Source organism: Gymnogyps californianus, chromosome 3 (assembly GCF_018139145.2).
Source record: "Gymnogyps californianus isolate 813 chromosome 3, ASM1813914v2, whole genome shotgun sequence".
NCBI lineage: Eukaryota > Metazoa > Chordata > Aves > Accipitriformes > Cathartidae > Gymnogyps > Gymnogyps californianus.
Genome location: NC_059473.1, coordinates 57,072,074 through 57,091,939, shown reverse-complemented (window position 1 = coordinate 57,091,939; position 19,866 = coordinate 57,072,074). Strand labels below are relative to the sequence as shown.

General features: G+C 36.1%; 1 protein-coding gene across 1 annotated transcript in view; it reads left to right on the top strand.

Annotated features, from left to right (window-relative positions):
* The window catches only part of SYNE1 (spectrin repeat containing nuclear envelope protein 1), a 261,240-nt gene that overhangs the window by 76,849 nt on the left and 164,525 nt on the right, over window positions 1-19,866 (top strand). The window contains 13 exon segments of the mRNA XM_050895131.1: window positions 994-1,144; window positions 2,795-2,953; window positions 3,711-3,893; window positions 5,750-5,851; window positions 7,616-7,819; window positions 8,783-8,990; window positions 9,722-9,834; window positions 10,531-10,736; window positions 11,802-11,957; window positions 13,107-13,398; window positions 14,095-14,267; window positions 16,283-16,592; window positions 19,250-19,414. Coding sequence (XP_050751088.1) covers window positions 994-1,144; window positions 2,795-2,953; window positions 3,711-3,893; window positions 5,750-5,851; window positions 7,616-7,819; window positions 8,783-8,990; window positions 9,722-9,834; window positions 10,531-10,736; window positions 11,802-11,957; window positions 13,107-13,398; window positions 14,095-14,267; window positions 16,283-16,592; window positions 19,250-19,414 — 2,422 coding nt within the window.

Here is a 19,866-nt window from a genome sequence, read left to right as displayed (position 1 = left end):
AAATGAGTTGTCCAGTTTTCACATACTGGGGTAGCTGTTGCCATCTTTATACCTAAAACTGAAAGATACTCAGGTACCTCGTGATTCCTTTCTAACATAAAAATAATGTTAATTTTTGTTTAAATTATTAATTTAGTTTTAATTATTTTGAACTGTTTTCTCTCTCATATAGACAGAATTTTGAACCTGATTATTTTGGAGAGCTCTTTGGAGCATTCAGAGAAGAGCCAGCTCTGAAAGCAATTACCTCTCTTTCTTGGCAATGTCAAGTTTCCCCAATTCCTTTCATTGACAAACACTGTTCTACAACTAAACATATCCAAAGTATTAGTCTTCCCTCTCTCTCTTCAGTATAAACACCAGGAATGGATTGGATAGATTTTTTTCTTCTGTACATTGCCTGAGCAGAAATAGGCTTTTCTAGAGAGGGGACGGAAAAAAAATATTAGGCCTGTTCTTAGCAGCAGGTTATTCTGTTCTCAGTAGAATGACAGGTAAGTTGAATGTAATGTTTTAGACCTAAAAGCATGCATCTGACAATTGGAGGACAAAATAGTCAGACTTATCTTGCCTTGCTTTAGTCTTTACTTCTGCTTCTTTTTACCCGCAAAAATACTCCATGTTAAAGAAACAAGTTAAAAAAAAAAGAGCTGTGAGTGCCAGCATCATTATAGTGTGGTTTCCAGTCAGTAAGATGCTAAACTTAGGAAGTGAGAAGCTTGAATTCCAGTTTCAGTCTTTCTTTTGCTCAGGTCAGTTGCTTTGATTTCTGACATATATGAGATGGCGATTCTTATAGTCTCTTCCGTGAGATGTTTTGTGATGTATGCACCCACAGTGATTTGTAAAACCTAAATATTAGTATTTCCTTGGCTGCCCAAAACAGGTTTAGCACTGCATCCTGATTTTCCCATGGTGAATCGCTATGTCGCATTCTCTTTCCTTCAGAAACATGACAGCAAATGGTACTAACACAGCCTTTTCACATTACAGAAAGGAGCAGTCCTGCATTCTTATCGATTTGATGAAGGAATATCAGAGCTTGAAGTCAACAGTAATGAAAGTCATAGACAGTGCTGACAGTGCTTCTGTGATCAAATCCATTTGGAAGGATCATGAAGATGTCAGGCGAACTTTATCGAAGGTAATTACATATATTTTCATTTCAGGGATTTAAATGATCTTTGATTTAGATAGATTTTTCTGTTTGAAAGGTGCCCTTGAGCTGTGTTTAAAGTTCCTTGAATTTACTGTCAAATCTTGTCACACTGGCATTCAGGGTTTAAATTGTACTGATTCTAATGAGGAAAGAATATAGTCCTTTCAGCATTTTGGTGAGATCCATTAATGTGTATTTGATTGTTGCTATTTATAATTTTATCACCTAGGGATGCAAAATGTTAATTTATGTGGAAAGCATAAGTTATCTGTTCTTTCCGTAAAATACCTTGAGAATATATTCCTATCACAGTATGGGAGGATATTTCCAGTCAACATACTTTAATGTTTTTCCATATTGGGTAATTTTTTTAATAGATAAAAGTCAACAAAAGAAAACGAATTGCACACATTTCTGACGTGTGCAAGTCTTATGTCTGTCTCTTTCCCTAAGACAACTTATTCCATGGGGTACAATGTTGATACTGGCCATTGAGCAGAGATAAGGAACTTGGATCCTTGCATTCCATTCATTTCACTGGATCATATTTCTAAAATTCTAAATTCTGCTATCCATCAGCCTGTCAGGAAAAACAGTTCTGAGTTAAATTCTTTCTGTTCATTCAGAGGGTAATTTCATTTGGAAGCCTATTGAGCTTTTCATTAAAAATTCTTCAGTCAGCTATGTATAAACCTCATTCTAAACTGTGTGTATTTATGGCCTCTTTTTAATAGACATTTTAACTAGAACTGAAAGCCAGAACAGAGCCCGGCAGTGTAACAAAGAAATGCATGTAACTTCCATATGATTCCTCTCCTTAATGTGAGCCTTGGGCTGTGGAGAATTCCCTGCTACAACAGTGGCCACATCTAGGCCTGAAGGAGCCAGAGCGCAATATTTTGCACAACTCCTACCATAATAAAGTAGGCGTGGCCACATGGCCATACTGCATCCAGATTAGTAGCTTATCTCTAACGCTGATCTGTAAAAGAAAGATTTCTTTCTTTTTCCAGAAAAAAGTATGAGATGCTTACTGTGATCCTTTCTCAGTATGTTGTCACCTCTTCAGTGACTGTGTTTTAAAGATCTCCCTATGCCTAGAATTGCAAACTTAGTAGCCCTGAAGATTTTGTCTAATTCCTTTCTGAACACATCTGTACTTTTGTTTTCCAGAGTATCTAGGAGTGACAGGTTTTACAATTCTAAATTTTGTTTGCAACACCCCCTATTTACCCTGCTGTAATTCCAGAATTGATTTTAGTTACTAGTTAGTCAATGATGGGTTCTTATTATTCAATTTTAGACATGTAGAGTCTGAAGAATAGAAAGAATAATAAAAAACCCCTTTGCCTTAAGTCGCGAAGATAGCTGGTTACCAAGTGGGGAAAATTCAGAATTTATTATTCCCACTTGTGTTTTATTTATAAGAACAATCATACTGTTTGATTATGCTCCTCAGAAAACCATGTCAGTTGCTCTGTATTTTGTGGCATAGTTAAATATTAGATGGCATGTTGAATGAGAATTATCAAATGCATAACGTATACCACAGGGCTAGGGATGGGTGCCTGGAGAACTGGATTTTTCTTTCTTTCTTCAAGGCTTTATTAAACAAGCAAATATTTATGTCCACAGCATGAAGCGGCCAAGAATGATCTGAGTGCTAAACAAAAAGACCTGGATACTTTCACCAATAAAGGAAAACATTTGTTAGCAGAATTGAAAAGAGTGCATAACTGTGACTCCACTGCGGTAAAAACAGATATGAACTGTATGGTGGACAAATGGCTAGATGTAAGAGTCTGGTATTTATACACTGAATACAGTTTTTAAGTTGGGCTAAGGTTACAGTATTAGTATTTTCTTAGGATCTTAGAGTGCAATTGTTTAGTAAAGTTTACTTTGAAGTGTATCTCAAAGGGTTAATCATAGGGATTCGGCATCCATTGTACACACAAAGTTGTGACATCCATTTGATATATTTAAAACGAAGTCTTATAACAATGTATGAATGTTACTAGTATAAATTTGCTCAGTGCACACTTCTGAGCATAAATTTGGATTGGATTCTCACCTAATGTATGCCAATATTACTTTATTAAAGTATATTGGACTAAATAAATTAGGCAGTAAATTGTATTAAGCTACACCATAAAAGATGTGAATATGTTGAGAAAGACAACATGATAGCAGAGAAACATAATATCAAAGCTAATATTTTACATTTTCATATTTACACTGCTTTATTAGCAAATTCCTATATTACATAAGAAAGATAAATGTAGTTGTTTTTAAAGATAAAGTTTATTTGAACATAAAACTCTTTCCCAGTAAAAATATACAAATTTTTAGAAACAGTCACATTTTTGTTCGTTTTATGATCTGGGTAACTAAATTGAAATTAGAATTCAGAACTTAAACCTAACTAAGAAAATCATTTCGCCTAGGCTTACTGATTATTTTTGATGCATTTGTGTTACAACTGGCTGCAAAATAAAGAAATCTAAAATTAATTTGTGAATGCTATTGATGCATTCTCCTCTCCTAAAAGGTGTCTGAAAGAATTGAAGACAACATCAACCAGCTGAGTGTAAGCGTGTCTCTATGGGATGACATCCTGAAAACTGGAGATGAAATGGATGGATGGTGCAATAAGTGCATTTCTCAACTGAATGAAGGCATCAACAACTTGAGTAACAGTCAGAGAATGGAGATCCTCCTGAAAGACTTCCAGGTGCTTACCCATAAATCAGTGATAAAAGTGTTGTGGACCAAAATCTCAAGTGATATCAGGCACGTAGATAAGGCTGTGATGTTTTAGACCACCATGTCCCCTATTCAAGCAGTGGTACCACTAACCCAATGGCTAGCTGACACCATTCCAGTCCTTTTTTGAAACTGCTTGCTTCTGACAGAAACAAGAACGGCACATCTCTTACTAAATCTAGGCTCCGTAGTTATTTTGGCTCTAGCAGTACATGACAATGTGTTCTTACAAGCACAAAAATTTCAAAAAGCGTGGTATTGGACTGAACTGTGTTCCAGTAGAAACTGATGGAAATTTTAGACAACTTCAGCTGAAGTTAAGCAAAAAATGAGTAGTTTCTAAAATCTCATCTAAGAAGGTAGATTCTCCAGACAATAAAAAAGATATGCGGGACTGGAGGGCAAATTTTAATGTCAGGTTCTAACAATTTCAGTAAGATGACGTCTTTCTTTTCTGAATAGTGTTAAATTGTTTTAGAAATCTAGCCAGTGTTGAGGATGCATTCTGCCTCTATTGGCTTAAAATATACAGCAGATCAACCACAGAATGAGCCATATTCTACTTCATTGGAAATAAATGATGTCCTTAAGAAAAGGTACAGTGAACATATACAAGTAGTATGATAGAATACAAAATGGTGCTAAATCAGTATTTTGCTCAGGACAAGCTTTATCTAACATCTTTTTGATTAGTATAGCAATCAGACCACCTAAATTCATGACTGTTAAAACTGATTCGGAGTAAGAGCAGCCAGTACCCAAACCACAGGTGTACCTGATTCACAGGAGGGCCAGAATAGCAGAAGACATGGGGACTGTGCGTACATTTGCAGTCACAGAATGCATAGTCCATTACGCTTTTTTTTGCACTTTCTTTTGCAAAGGCAAGAGGAAAGGCAGTTCACTGACAGAAGGGTCCTGCCCTTTCAGCAATCAGAAGTAGATGAGCATGGACAGAAATAATCAGTGTGTCTTTTATATGGTCCATAGCAGTGGTCACTTTCTTGATCAGTCACCTAATATTATACCCTCCTTAGCACAAAATACCCCCTGAGATTCTTCTGGGGCCACCTGAACTTCTACCATTCAGGGCAGATGTTAAGTGCAGCAACTTAATCCTGAAATCCACTGTCCAGTGTTTTAATTGGAGTGATCTGTTTGAATTTTTTTAGAAAAGAAAGTTTGGGTTATAGGATACACACACCAATTACTTGCCTAGTACTTCAGAACTACAATTATACAAATTATGATTTTATCTTTCACTTTGCTATTATTTCTTCAATGAGTAGAATATTTCTTTATAACTTGGATCTATATGACCACAATAAATACAAGGTCCAGATATGTCAGTGCATATATAGCAGCATTTTTTAATTCCCTTTTGAGATTAAAATTTATTTCTGTGTCTAATTTTTTTCCAAGAGCTCACTTCCTTGTAATAAAAACCAGAGAGCACATGTATTATACTCTGCATGCCATTAAGTGGAACCTAACAACCACAGTAGATTTTTCCAGTCAAATAAACAATGACATTCCCATCTTTATTCTGCCAATTTTGAGAAACTAATGTTAGTGCATTTTAAATGCTAAAAATGTGTGTGGTTATTTTAATGGAGGGGAAAAAAATCTCTGAACTGAGTCTAGAAAAGAAAAAGAGATGGGAGATTTTTAGAGAAGAAAACTAATAGAACAACAGTGTTTTCCCTCTGGTTGCTAAACTTTGTTTACATTTTCTTTCATTTTTGCAATTGCTGGAGCATCCTTCTGAAGGTCTAAAACCTTCTTGTAGTTTGGAATGAAACTTTGACCGCATCTCTTTTACAGTCTGAAGTCAAGGATAAAGAAGTGAAGTTGGAGCAGCTTAGTTCCAAAATTTCAGATCTCAAAGAACTGACCCATAGTCAAGAGCCTCCTGCAGATCTCCAGGTAAAATAAAGATATTGGTAATCACAGACTGTGCTCAAATAACTAAGAAACTCCTCCTGAAATTTCTGTCTCTCCAGTACTGCCTTTTTCTTTCAAGGTGACAGATACAGCATTATTTATATGTTTCATAACTATTCTTTGTTCATATTTCTTTAGTTAACTTTGATTTTTTCTGAAAAAGGTATGTCATAAAGTAATTGAACATTAGAGTTGTAAAAGTATTTTTTACTAAATCAAAATAGAGTAAATAGTTTATAAGGTACCTGACCAGATATGGAACAGATGATATTTTCTACACTGCACAATATTAAGCCACATCATATGTGAATGCATACATAGTTTGCCTCTTTGAAAGAATTATAATGCAGTAAAATATGTTTATTTGCTTTATCAAACCAAAAGTATTCTTTAGTGGACCGGAATTAGTGCCCTGAAGTAGCTGTTATAAGAGAGGGGTAAAATATGAACACTAAAGGTGAGCTGTTGAACTTTTATTATTGGCTAGGTCCTTATTTTTTATGTTCTAGGGGAGATGCAAAACCAAAGTATGTCTATTTTGGATGTTTGATTTCAAATGGAAATTGGTATATGAGATTATTCACTTTCAGTGTCAGAAGTTTTAAAAGATAAGCTGACTTCTGCAATTTCCACAGGCAGGGAAATATCTTGATAGATATTTAGTTCAAAACCATTTATCAGATTTTAACGGAACATAATATAACGCTCAAGCCTTGTCCACATTTTGCCGTTACTGTATGCATAAGCCTAAATTACCAATCAGATATGAGTCAAGAACCCTATAGTATAAAGATGTGCAAATTACATGAAAGTACTTATGTTCTCCCAAATTGTTTCCTTTATGTGAGAGGTTCAGAAAATTCAGGTTTAATCATATGTTTCATAATGAATATCTGTCCACTTACAGAGCAAAACTTAAAGCAAATTGTTTTGTAGAATATCACTGTTAACCAACACACACCTATTTCCATCTACTAAATATGACAAATACAATAAAAAATTTAAATCATACCTACAATAAAATAATTGTAGTTGATCTATAAATGCAAATTTGAAAATAAAGCCTCACAAACTAAACATAAATCCCCAAATTATTTGCCAACATTCAAATGCTAAATAAGTAAACTACGGTATGATCAGCTCATATCCTAAGAACATAAACAATTCCTTAATAGAATTTTCAGTAATTGGTCATTTATGAATATTACCCTATTATGACTGATTTGATTTACTTTTTATTAGTAATATGTGCACGGCTAACATCTACTATAATTTCACATATTGCTGTCTTTGAACAGGTTAATGGGCAGTATTCTAACTTACTTTTGTATTGTCTTTAACTTTAATCTGCCTTACACTGAAATACTTTAAGCCTCAGTGCTCTTAAGTCTCAACAATTGATATTTCTTTTTATGGAGCTAGATGTGTATATGTCATGTTCTGTATATATGGCAAATTAATAAAGGAAAAAGATCAACTGTTTAATTTTTCAGAAGTGTTTAATAACTTCAACAGTTTGTAGTCTGGCTTTTTATAAATTAGTATTCCTTCTTTGGATTACTGTATATCTAAGACTTAATCCTGAATGGCTGACATTTTTTATTTATGTAAATATCTTTAGTTATGGATGTAAGGAGAGTAAAATGATCATTGTGTGTCACTTTCCTACCTTCCATTTTTTCAATAAACATTCACCATAATAAATGTTTTATTTAAATGCTTTAATACATAACATTTTGCTTTTAGTTTATAGAATCAGATTTGAGGCAGAAGTTGGAACATGCCAAAGAAATGTCAGAGACAGCAAAAGAGACACTGAAAGATTTCAGTACTCAGAAGGTGCAGTTACAGAAGTTTATTGATCAGATGACAGACTGGTTAACAAAAGTGGAAGAGACACTGTTAAGCTGTGCGTGTAACCTGGATCCTGAAGCTCTAAATAAAGTGAAGGTCGGTGCTGAAGAAAATGAATATACTTTTTCTTATGCAGTGTTCTTTGGGTTTTTATCAGAGTTTTTGCTAAGCATTATACTTAATTTTCACTTGATAAAAAATATATCTCCTGCACAGCTGCTAGAATATTAGTAAATAATACAGTGATACTCTTTAAGAAGTTTCAACAATGAACAAAAGTTCTGATTTATTAACTTTATACAGAGTTTTTAGAAAATTATAATGAATAATATGATCTTTGTTGTGACAAGAACTGGTTTTGTTAGATTGAACTCTTCAGTCATTACTCTAGCATGTTTACAAGTCTATTGACTCCCTTGCAATATAAGTTATGAACTTACAACTCGTCACAGTAAAAGACACTGGACTGAACTCAGTTTTCAAATTGAGAACAAATTTCTACCTCAGAAGTCCTCCTCAGTCCTCTTATATAGCAATTCTTTTGTCTACATCTGGAGCTCTCTTGATTATATACGATTGTGCACATCATAACATGACAAACCCCATGGAGATTTTTTCAGTGTGAGCACCTGTTAATGTTGATATACTAGCCAATTCAAATTTAATTTTCAAAAAAATGTTCCTCTCTAGTCAGATGAGAACTCCCTTTCATTCAGAAGTCCCACCAAATACCATTGCATCTCACATGTACCTTCAGACTTTGCTGAAAATAACTATTGCTATTCAATATGCCTTGAAATGTATGTATTTTTTATAGAGTAGTAAACCATGAGAAACAGCATTTTTCACGTTTCTGTGATGGCTCTTTAGTTTCCAGGATTCGTCTCACTTGGAAATTCAGGAAATGTGATCCAGTACTTCCTCCCTTCATTGTGGCTAGGACTTGCAATAGACCGTAGGAGGAAAGAGCATATGGGAGGAGCAGAAATGCTTGAGGAAAAGTGAGGGCTCTCTTGTTTCTTTACAAATGTCGTATTTGTCTTGTAACTTCACTTTCAGGAAACACAAAAAGACCTTCAGCTTCAGCAGAGCAGCATTGACTCGACCCGTGAGAACCTGAACAGCCTGTGTCGCAAATACCATTCTGTAGAGCTGGAAACTCTTGGTGGCACTGTCACTTCATTAATAAAGAAGTATGAAGCTGTGAATCTGCTCTGTTCCAGAACACAGGCCAGCATGCAAGAGTCCTTGGAAAAACATTTCCTCCGTGAGTCTTCAGGCTTGTTAATATGAGCCATTAGCCCGCAGCCGTGAATCATTCTGGAGTCTGCCAGAGTTTCCAGTGATGTCACTTGCAATTACAGCTTTATTTTTGTATGGAGCCTTTCAAAAAATCCTGTTCCCAAATGTTCATTTGATAACTGCTACGAAACAAAGCATTTTAAAAAAACAAAATTCAACTTTAAACAAGTAATATGCATGAAAGGCAAGCTCAGCTCCACCTTTCTTCACTCTTAGTATACATCCCTATTGCACACATACACTTTCTGTATTTGCCATATAGAGATATATATAACCAAATGGAGATGTTTATAATGTAAGAGTCCCCATCTGAAGTATTTCCTGGGTTCCCTGGATAGTCAGTGGAGAGAAGTAGGCAATTTTTAATCTTATCTATTAAGATATTAATCTAGATATTATCTAACATTAAATTGGGACATATTATAGACTGAAAATGCCTGTCTTTTTATAAAGGGGAGCCTAGTGTGACTGTTCAAATTTGGATGGTTACAGTGGAAACATCTAACTGTTTGTGGAAATAAATCCCACTCCCCAAGGTCATTGAAGCAATGAGACTCGTACTGTTAGCTTTTACACACTGTTCCTGAAGGATAAAAGAATTGTGGAAGACAGCTGTATATAGATAATGTAGATAATTGTAGATAATGCTGCTTCTTAAAAAAATGTTCTCTTCTCTATACTTTCTTATTAAATAAGATTCTATGCAAGAATTCCAGGAATGGTTTTCTGGTGTGAAGGCTGCAGTAAAAGAATCATCTGACAGGTCTGGAGACAGCAAGGCCATAGAGGCAAAACTACATGACTTGCAGGTATAGTGAACAAATAAAAAAAAAAAAAGTAATTAGCAATTTAACTACATGTATCCAATTCTATCTCTAAAATAATTTGTAGATGCTATCATATTTATTGTTTTTGTTTCCAAAAAGGTAATGTAAGAATGGTTCAAGACAGCAATATGTACTGTAGAGGGATACAGTGGAAACTGTGTTCACTGTTCTGAGAGATCAGAATTTAATTTCTGGAAGGTTTATGTGTAACTAAACTATTTTTGTTTCTGATTTTTAATCTTTTTTCCTTTTTTTTGCCTTCTTTCTCTTCTTTTCCTTTTCCTTTTCCTATTTTTTTCTTACACTATTGCTTATTCAATCTTTCAGATTAACACTTATATGTCAAAGCTTATCTGTGTAGATTTTTGATGGGCCAGAACACAAATAGCAGACACCTACTGCAAACAGCCCTAATTCCTGAAATGTATAACATCTTCAGGACATGACTAAGCTATCCAGAGAAAGACAGGACTACCTCGGGACCAAATAGGAAAATTGAACTCTGTGAATTGTAGCACCACTTAATAAAATTTTATTTGAGCTATCTGCTTAGAATTTTTTCCATAGCTAGACATGGCTCTCATCTTGTTGGGGAAATCTGACCACTTCTAATAGAAATATTGCTTATCTTTAGTTACTAAATCTTTCATGCTTAAATTGTATTCTTTCATTACATAGAGTGTGCTGGATTCTGTTAGTGAGGGACAGAACAAGTTAGATGCTGCCTGCAAGGAAGGAGAAAGTTTGTATGCTTGCTTACCCAAACCAGTTGTGAGCCATATTCAGGAGCAAGTAGCGAAGTCTAACCAGAACTTCCAGGAATTCCTCAGCCAGTGTCTGAATGATATGAAGGCCCTGGAAGCTTGTGCCTCACACCTGGGAAGGTGAGTAATACCAGTAGTCACAGATGGACTGCATGAAATTGTCCGGCTGCAGAAATACAGGGCACAATTTGAAATTATTTCCAGTTATTCTAGTCCTGTTTGCTTTTTTCTTTGGAAATATTTAAGAGAAAAATGAAGTTGTCTGCTAAAAACAAAGCTACAGGTCTTGCTCCAAGGGTATTGATTTGGTTAAAGAATGAAAGGTCAGGATCATATATGCGGAAGATCTGTGTAGCTCATGCAATCCCAAATTGGCAGTTGGGATCTCAGTAGTTTAAATGCAATTTCCTGGAAGGAAAAGGCGTAATGAATTTTCAAGTTCTGCCCTGGGGTTTGAAGATAGTACACTTTTTACACAGCATGTGTCTGTCCTGTCCCATTCCAGATGGACATATTTCCTAAGGAGCTAATAAGAAAACACTCGTAAATTATTACTTAGGGCTGGAAGTTTGGGAGTTCAAATATTTTTAGGTATAACTAGATTCAAAACTGTTGCTAATTGAAAGCAAAGTTAGTGTAGCAGTAATGGGTAAAACAGCAAGATGAGATGGTGTGCCTTCATGTAAGGAAAAGGTTTTCAAACTTAGGGCCAGAACTTGTTTTGCTGAGTTCTCAGCGCTCGAGATTCCAGTTACGTTCTGTTGGAGAAATTGAAAGCACAACACTTCAGGTGTTGTAAGAGTCAATACTGAGTAAAAGCCCATTTTTACCCATTTTTTAATCTTAGACTAAATCATTATAAGGATTTGGAAAAAGCTTTCTTTTCATCTGCCTTTATTGAATCTAGTAATAAATAAAAGCACTGTCACTTTAAATTTTGGAGGCTTCTTTTCTCACTGTAGTTCCCATGATTTTGCTGAACATTTTTAGAGAGTTGCTGAATATTTTTAGATTAGTAGTCACTGTGGAATTATGTTTTGTGTACAACTCTTATTCTCGAAGCATGAAATTGGTACCTAGCTTTATTTTCCTGGTGTTGTGGATATTGAAAGAACTGAGTTAACTTCTTACTAACTTTAGTCCACCTGAGAAATATTTTCAAGGGAGTAATTATCTGTTCTGTAGCTTTGAAGATCAGCACAAGAAACTTGGCCTGTGGATACATGAAATGGAAGAAAGAATAAGCACAGAAGCATTAGGAGAGAGCAAACAGCTTATTCCTGAGAAGAAAAAGGAGGTGCAGAAAGTGGAAAAGTTCCTGGAAGAGTTACTGAATTCAAGGTAGTATGAAATACATTTCCTAAAATACTCCCACTTTTTCCTCTGCTAAAGCAACGGTGAAACTAAACTGTTGAGGTAAAGTGTGTTTGTGAAAGATAGAGAAAGGTGTTACAACATACTCTGTGAAAAGAGACTGAATCTAGATACTTCCAGTTTTAAGGAAATTGGAATTTGAAGGCAACTCCAAAATTTGATGTTGATACATTTCTCATTAAGCAAAGCTTATCTTACTTCATTAATAAATGGAAACTGAAAAATATCCTTTTAAAAAAAAAAAAATCTTAAAAATATTGCTTGTAAAAGCAATAGTAAAAATGACACTTATCATTATATCCATTTTAAAATTTTCTCTCTTTCTGTCCTGCAAGACTCAGATCCAACCGGGTTAGTAGAATCCCCTTTCCCATATAGCTTACTTTATAAAGAGCTCAAATAACATCCACATTGGCTGTGAAATCTGTCTAGAATTCAGACTTAGCCAATAGATGATGAAGTAATTGCCCTTTTTAGTACACAGTGGGTTTTCAAATTCTTGTTTTTATTATTAGGTTGGTGAAGATAGAACAGAAATAGTAGTCAGTTGTTCAAGCCTCACAGCATGCTAAAAGGAAACACCCAGTCACTGCCTATCCCCTTGAGACTGATGCAAGAAATTTTGGTCTGATGTAAATTCCCTGTAATCACAGGGTATCAGGAAAGGTGATCCGGTAGATTGAGATTAACTGAGGCTGTATAGTCAGTGTCTAATCCTGGACAAATGGCTTAACCTTTCCATCATGCCTTCCCACCTGTCAAAGACTATGAACTTCTCAGAAGCTTTGTCAGGTACAAAAAGGTAGCAGTTCATTTAGAAGTGGAAAGTCTGACAGCTGAAAAGAAAAGTTATCTTTAATTTAAATGTGCAACAAAGATTTAATTTTGAGCACCAAAATCTGCAAGAAATGGCACTGTACACAAGTAAAGATATTAATCAATACACACTGCTTGTATTTCCTTTCAGTCTCTCCCAGCTGATTTTTCTGTTAACTATGAACTCTGTCACTGGTGGAGTAGGTAATTATGTCAGCAACCTTCATAACTTCTGATAGTTGCTATAACAATATCATATGCTTTCTGAAACTGATTTTCAGTCTCATTATTTTCTTTCAGGGAATCTTTTGATAAGCTGTCCCAAATGGCACAGACTTTAAATGAAGAAGGCCATGGTGCAGGGAGGGAAGTGCGCCTGGCTTCTCAACATCTCACCGATTATCAAAACATGGTCAAAACTGTCAAGGAAAAGCTGCGAACATGTCAGCTTGCACTCCAAGAGCATCTCACTTTGGAGGAGGCATTACAGAGTATGTGGTCATGGGTGAAAGAGGTTCAAGATAAACTGGCATCATCAGGGAGCACTGTTGGTAGCAAAGCCACACTAGAGAGACGACTGACACAAATTCAGGTAAAGAAGGATACGATGAGAGATTATGCATGAAGATTAACATTAGGTGTGGGCCACATCAATGGAAAAGGAATATTTTTATATTTTATACCTTCTACAGTTATGAAGGAGAGGATTAGAATTTAAGGTGATCTTGACAAATTGGGAGCTGCAGTATGCAAAACGGGATGAAGATTAATGTAGACAGGTGCCAGGTGTTACATTTAATAAGGAAGAACAAACTATGAAAATGTGTATTCAGGTCCAAAAAAACTTTCTAATGGAGGGGAAGCCTTGGAATAATTGACACAGAGGGGCTGTGACGTATCTGTCACAGGAGGTCTTCAGGAACAGATTAGACAAACATCTATTAGGAAGGTCATCAGTGTAGATCCCACCATGGCTTTCTTGAGGTTTCTTCTAGCTATGTGGTGCTGTCTTTCTGTGCAGTGCTTGACCTACTCTTTACCTATTGCAATGTGAGCAATATTTTAGGATGACCAATGCAGTGAAATACCTGTATGGCTGTGGGAAAAACTGCTGGATCACTTGCACATAGTAAGGGACAGGCATAAGAAAAGGTGCCTAGGAATTCATACTGGGCATAGCTGTCAAGGATAAATGAGGTCAGAGAAGATGGTGTCCACTGTTGAAAGAATAACAGCTTTCGCCTCTCAGCAGGTTGCATTTGATATTTTGACTTATTTTGCCTCACAGGAGATCCTCTTACTCAAAGGTGATGGTGAAGTTAAGCTGAACATGGCCATTGGCAAAGGAGAACAAGCACTTAGAAGCAGCAATGAGGAAGGACAAAAGGTGATACAAACCGAGCTTCAGATGCTGAAGGACGTATGGAATGACATCATCAGCACCTCAGTGAATTGGCAGAGGTAAAACTCCCTGGAAGACACAGGTCAGACCCTGCCATCTTTGCTTACAAAGAGTGGTACCTTACAGCACGTAGGAGTCCATTCATTCATTACTGAGGGGAAAGTTATATCATCAGAGAGAATCAAAATTGCCTGAAAAAAATACATCCTTCTGTAAAAAGATGAGTTGACCCTATCAGATGAATCAAATTTCATATGAGATGGTAATTGATGGTAATTTAAAAATAAATAGAAATCATACAAATGCATACAGAGAAAAAGCTAGAAAGGGCTTTCTGAGTTAATGAACCTGTACTTGGGCAGGACCAAGAACATCTAACAGATATTTATCTACTTTTTCCTTACAAAATGCTAGGAAAGTGTCTCAATTCTGTCTTTCATGATGCTTTTTAATTTAAAAAAATCCTAATATCCACTCCAAATAATCTTTCTTGCAAATTAAGCTGATTTCTTCTTGTCTTAACCTTGGTAGAAATGGAAAGTTTTTCTTATTGCCTGTGTGAGAACATTTTATGTATTTGAAGGCCTCTGTCATCTTTGTTCTAGACAGACTGATGGTTCTCAGTTTCTCAGTGCTAATACTTTCTGGACCTCTTTCTTCCTTGTTTCTTTTTCAGTAGATTGCAGACTATCACTACTTTGTCTACATTTTTCTTAAAAGATAATAACTGAAAGTGGGCTGACCTCTTACTGTATTTGAGACTATTAATTCTGAATAGAGTATCAATACTTTCCGTGTCCTTCATACAACACTCTTCTTAATCCACTCCAGAATGAGATTTTCCTTTCTTTCCAACAGTATCATACTGTTGATTTTTTTTAACTTCTTTATCTTCTACTATCTCCAAATCCTTTTCCACAGTACTAAGCCTAGGTGGTTATCCCCAATTTTGTATTTGTATATCTGATTTCTCCTTCCTAAGCAAAGCATTATTTTCATCATCAAATTCCATCTTTTTTTTAATACCTTTTAAGAACATCTGACATTTCAGTCCTGTCATCCAACTAGCTGCAGCCGCTTCCTGGTTGCTTTCATCTGTGGGTTTTACAAGCACTCTCTGTTCCATCATCCCAGTCATTACCAGATAGAAATGGGCCCTTGGTGAACTTCTGCATGATCCTACTTCCTTAGTTCTCTAATGAAAGCAGTTTTCCCTGCGTCAGAAAACTCATAGATCTACATCAGAAAGGTCATAGATCTGTATTGTAGATAATCTGAGTGCTAGGGTATCTGGGTCCTAAATATCAGCTTGTCAACGGCGGGTGCCATGATGTAGGTAAATTGGCGTTTTTCAATTGAAAGTGGTGCCACTTTCTTACTTATTCCAAAATTGTAATACAATTATATGTAGAAAATTATAATGGGCTGCCTTTAAGATTTCACTCTAATTTCACCCAATTTTTGTCATAAAATATTATTTAGATTAGGCTAGACCATTACATTTTTAGTTAAATCCTTGCCATACTCATGTCTATCATTAAGTCCAGTGGAAAGAGAATTACATTCCTCAACACAAATCCCAGAGAAATCTGGTGATCTGCTAGGAGGAGCAATATATAACAGAAGAGAGTATTTCTTATAAATTGTAAATTGGACTATATATAATTGATTTTTTCTTCCAAAACTTGCCACTATATCTCTTAATTTTCAATAATTTCATAGGCTGCTGTACATTTTATTACTCTGATCATAAAGAACACCAGTAATTTTACTTTGCTGCACAGACACTGAAATGTGCTTTTCGTTAGTCGGAGACAGACAGATTGCTCATGTAACCTGTAAAAAGGAAGCAGTTGTATCAGTTATACGCAGTAGCCCAAAGAACACAGAAATTCTAAAACAGCTTAGATGTAAGTTGACATAGAAAACTAAAGCAAGAAGGAGGAAAAAGCATATTCTAAACATATTATACATGGCTACAGACAGTGTAACAATTAAGGTATAAGCAGACTTTTTTTTTTTCAAACTTTTCAAAAGCTCTCATCTGTACTGTGTGTGTTTCTTTTAATGTAAGCTGCCTAGAGTCTGTCATTAGCCAGTGGAATGAATATCTGGAAAGGAAGAACCAGCTGGAGCAGTGGTTAGAGAAAATGGATCACAAAGTGGAACAGCCTTTAGAACCACAGATTGGTCTGAAGGAGAAGTTTGCTCAGCTGGACCACTTCCAGGCTATTGTTTCTGAGATAGAGGATCACTCTGGTGATTTGCAGCAACTCATTGAAAAAGCTGTGGAACTGTATGAAAAAACAGAGGATGATTCTTTTGGAGAAGCAGCTCAAGAAGAACTAAAAACACAGTTTAATGACATCACAACTGTAGCCAAGGTAAGATGAAGGCAAAGGTCTCAATTTCAAGTAAGTAAAATGTTTAAACCTTTGTATATAAGGCTAAAATTTTGATTTTCGTAATTTTTAGTAACTAACTAAAGGATTGACTGTGTTTGAATAGTCTTGCCTTTTGTTATGGTTGAGTCTAACAAAAAAGTTGGACATAGTTTACTAAAATTCACTTGAATGCAAAATAGGTATTGGGAATTGAAAATGGTATGGTTATGATTTTTGAAAAGTGAAGGGCATATATTTTATTCCTAGTTTCATATATACAACAATATTTCTGACATTATTGCAGATTTATTTTCATCTAATTCTTTTACATTCATTCCTGGCACTTTTTTTTTCCCTAGAATGGGAATAGTGAAATGCCTCCCTGAGCAGAAAACATATTGTCAGAAAGAGAAATCCTATTGTCAGAAAGATATATGCCTGTATTTTGTGGTGTTTCAAGGCCCTAAGCACTGCACATGCTATAGAGGTATTGTTTGGTTTCCAAGGAAAGATACATGAGCTCACTGAGACCTTCTGCCAGCCAGATCATGACAGTGACACTAGCTCTGAGTTACAATCTCCACCTTCTCAGCTAATGGGAAAGTTTGCATCAGGAAGAGGCCACATAATAACAGGCTGATGTGAGACTGAAGTAAACACTGTATATAAATTCAGTAATCTGATGGAAGTATGATCCAGGTTTTCATGTATTGAGAATAGTGCTGATGGCCTGTAGGTAATTAATCTATAGTCTATACAAAAATAGTACCAGAGTAAAAAATTAGTGAAGATCTAACAAATTATCTCTTAGGAAAAATGTTAAATCTAGGGCATATAAATTTACTTCTTTAGTAAAAATCTGCATTTTTCTTACTAAACTTGATAAAGGAAAGTCATTATGTGGAATCATGCAGTTTGGTTTTGGATTTGGTCTTTTTTTTTTAATTTTGGGGGTAAGATATACTAATATTGTCATTGTTTTACTGCTTTAAACAGACCATAGATATTAGAGCCCTCTCAGATGTGTCTAGTCTGTAATTACCATCTAGTCACACACTCTTTTGGTTTTATGATGAACTTTTGCTCTTTTTTTACTGGAAATAGTAAGCTATGAATCTGGTTTCTAGAGAATCAGTGCAGTTTCATCCTCATATAACTCCACTTCTTGCAGTGGCATTAAATCTGGAGCAATACCAAGATTGCTGACGAACTCAATACGAGGCTTTTAAACTTGTGTGAAAAGAGTCTCATAAGTGAGCATGGCAGTGTTCTCCTAAAATCAATATGCATCGATAAATTTAATTTCTTAAGCAAGAAAGACAGCTTTGCAGTCTTTCCCTTGGGAGAGAACAGCACTGACTGGAACTGGTGGAAGCCATTGCCACCAGAAGAGACCAAATAAAGTTGCACTTTGCCTCCACTGTCCCCCTCTACTGGTGCTATATTTTGGTGTGAGCAAAGTAAACAGAGGTGCATGGTTGCCTTTCTTGGGGCTCTTTTGGTTCCCTAGGGAGCTATTTTGTTTAGTCAGGCACAGGTGGACATTTTCTTACTCTGTTTTTGCATAAAATGCTTTAAGATGTAAAAACTTTGAGGATTTACTTTAGGTCACCTTTGTTTATCTAGTAACCATCCATTGTCTAGTTGGTCTGCCACATTCTGAGAAATTATGATGATTATTTTCAGAGGGAACAGTAGGGCTTATTAATCTAACTTAATTTTTAAAAGCATTAGTTGAATTCTGAGTTATTCAAAATTAAAAATAACTGGAGTTTAATTCATAAGTAAGTGGTTTAGTTTGAAACTGATTTAAGGACACTTAGATCTACAGTATCCACACAGAAGTAGAAAGTTATTTGATTAGCTCAGTTCACTTTTGGTTAGTTTCGATAAACATTCCTGAGTGTTAGCTCACAAGACTATAAGAACAAATCTACTCGGTCAAACCAAAGGCAAATCTAGACCAGTACACTATTTCACCTTTTCATAGTAAGGTAAACTGGCCCCACTTTAAGATTACATTAAAAAGCTGAGATGGAGCCATGAAGCTGTTGTTTGTCTGTGTCAGGGAAAGCATCCTCCAGGGCTGCAAGGCAGGTGGCTGGGGATGGCCAGCACTTCTGATCTAATGGTTCAAATGGGACTCAGCACCGTAAGAACCTTTTGCACATTTGAACAGCAGAAGTCCTCCTTTGTGGTCTTTGTATGGGACATCTCTGTGACTCTGCTTAGCATTTATAGAGACTTGGTGCTTCTAAATAAGAGCTATGTTTCTGGCAGCATGCTGCTCCCTGGGAGGACTCATGGGTGATCTGTAAGACCCTCTCCAGGGGGTACTGGGAAAAGCGTGCCAGAGTTGCACGGCTGCAGCTTCAACATCTATTAAACAATACATTTTCTGTTAAAGGGTATGTTAAAGTACATTTTTGCATACATTTTCAGAAGGCTGCTTCATCTTTTGCTCCAGCAGAACATGCCTGTCCAGACCAACCTAAACCAAACCTTGTGCAGTGTAGCACTGTGTTTATAAGCTGTGTTCTATTCATCATTCAAATGGATGCTATAGAGTCAGACCAGCACTCTATATCACCACATGCTTAAAGCCAGCCAAAGTGCTTAAGCACTTTAATGGTCTTTTTTTTTCATCTGTATGATAGGAGAAAATGAGGAAAGTGGAAGATATTGTGAAGGACCATTTGCTATACCTTGATGCTGTGCATGAATTCACAGACTGGCTCCATTCTGCAAAGGAAGAGCTGCAGCGCTGGTCAGATGCATCTGGAGATACATCAACCATACAGAAAAAGCTGGCCAAAATCAATGTAAGATAAATTAGCTTTCATGATTTCATCTGCAATTCAGACCTTATGCTCTAAAACAGGCCAGAGCCAAAAAGCTGTGGGACCTTGCTCTTTGTGTATTTGAAATGGTGATTACATTTCAGTGAGCTGAAAGCAAGCTTTCTAAGCTATGTTCTGTTTTTGCCTCCCTTCCCATGTTAAACTGATGGAGTAAAAGGACAATCAGACCTGAGTTAGCCACAGCACACACGGAGACAGTTTGTAAGAGCGGAAGCCTAGTGGCATCACAGAAGAATGTGGCTTAGCTGATTAATGATACTGCTCTGTCCTCATCCCCGAATATGCTTTCTCCATAAGCAGAGTTGTCTGAATCAAAGTCAGAAACAACCTTTCCTGATTTGCCTGAAATGGAGATGCATAAAGCAATGCAAGGATTGTTCTCCCCAAACATGGTAGAAATGTATGGGTTGCCT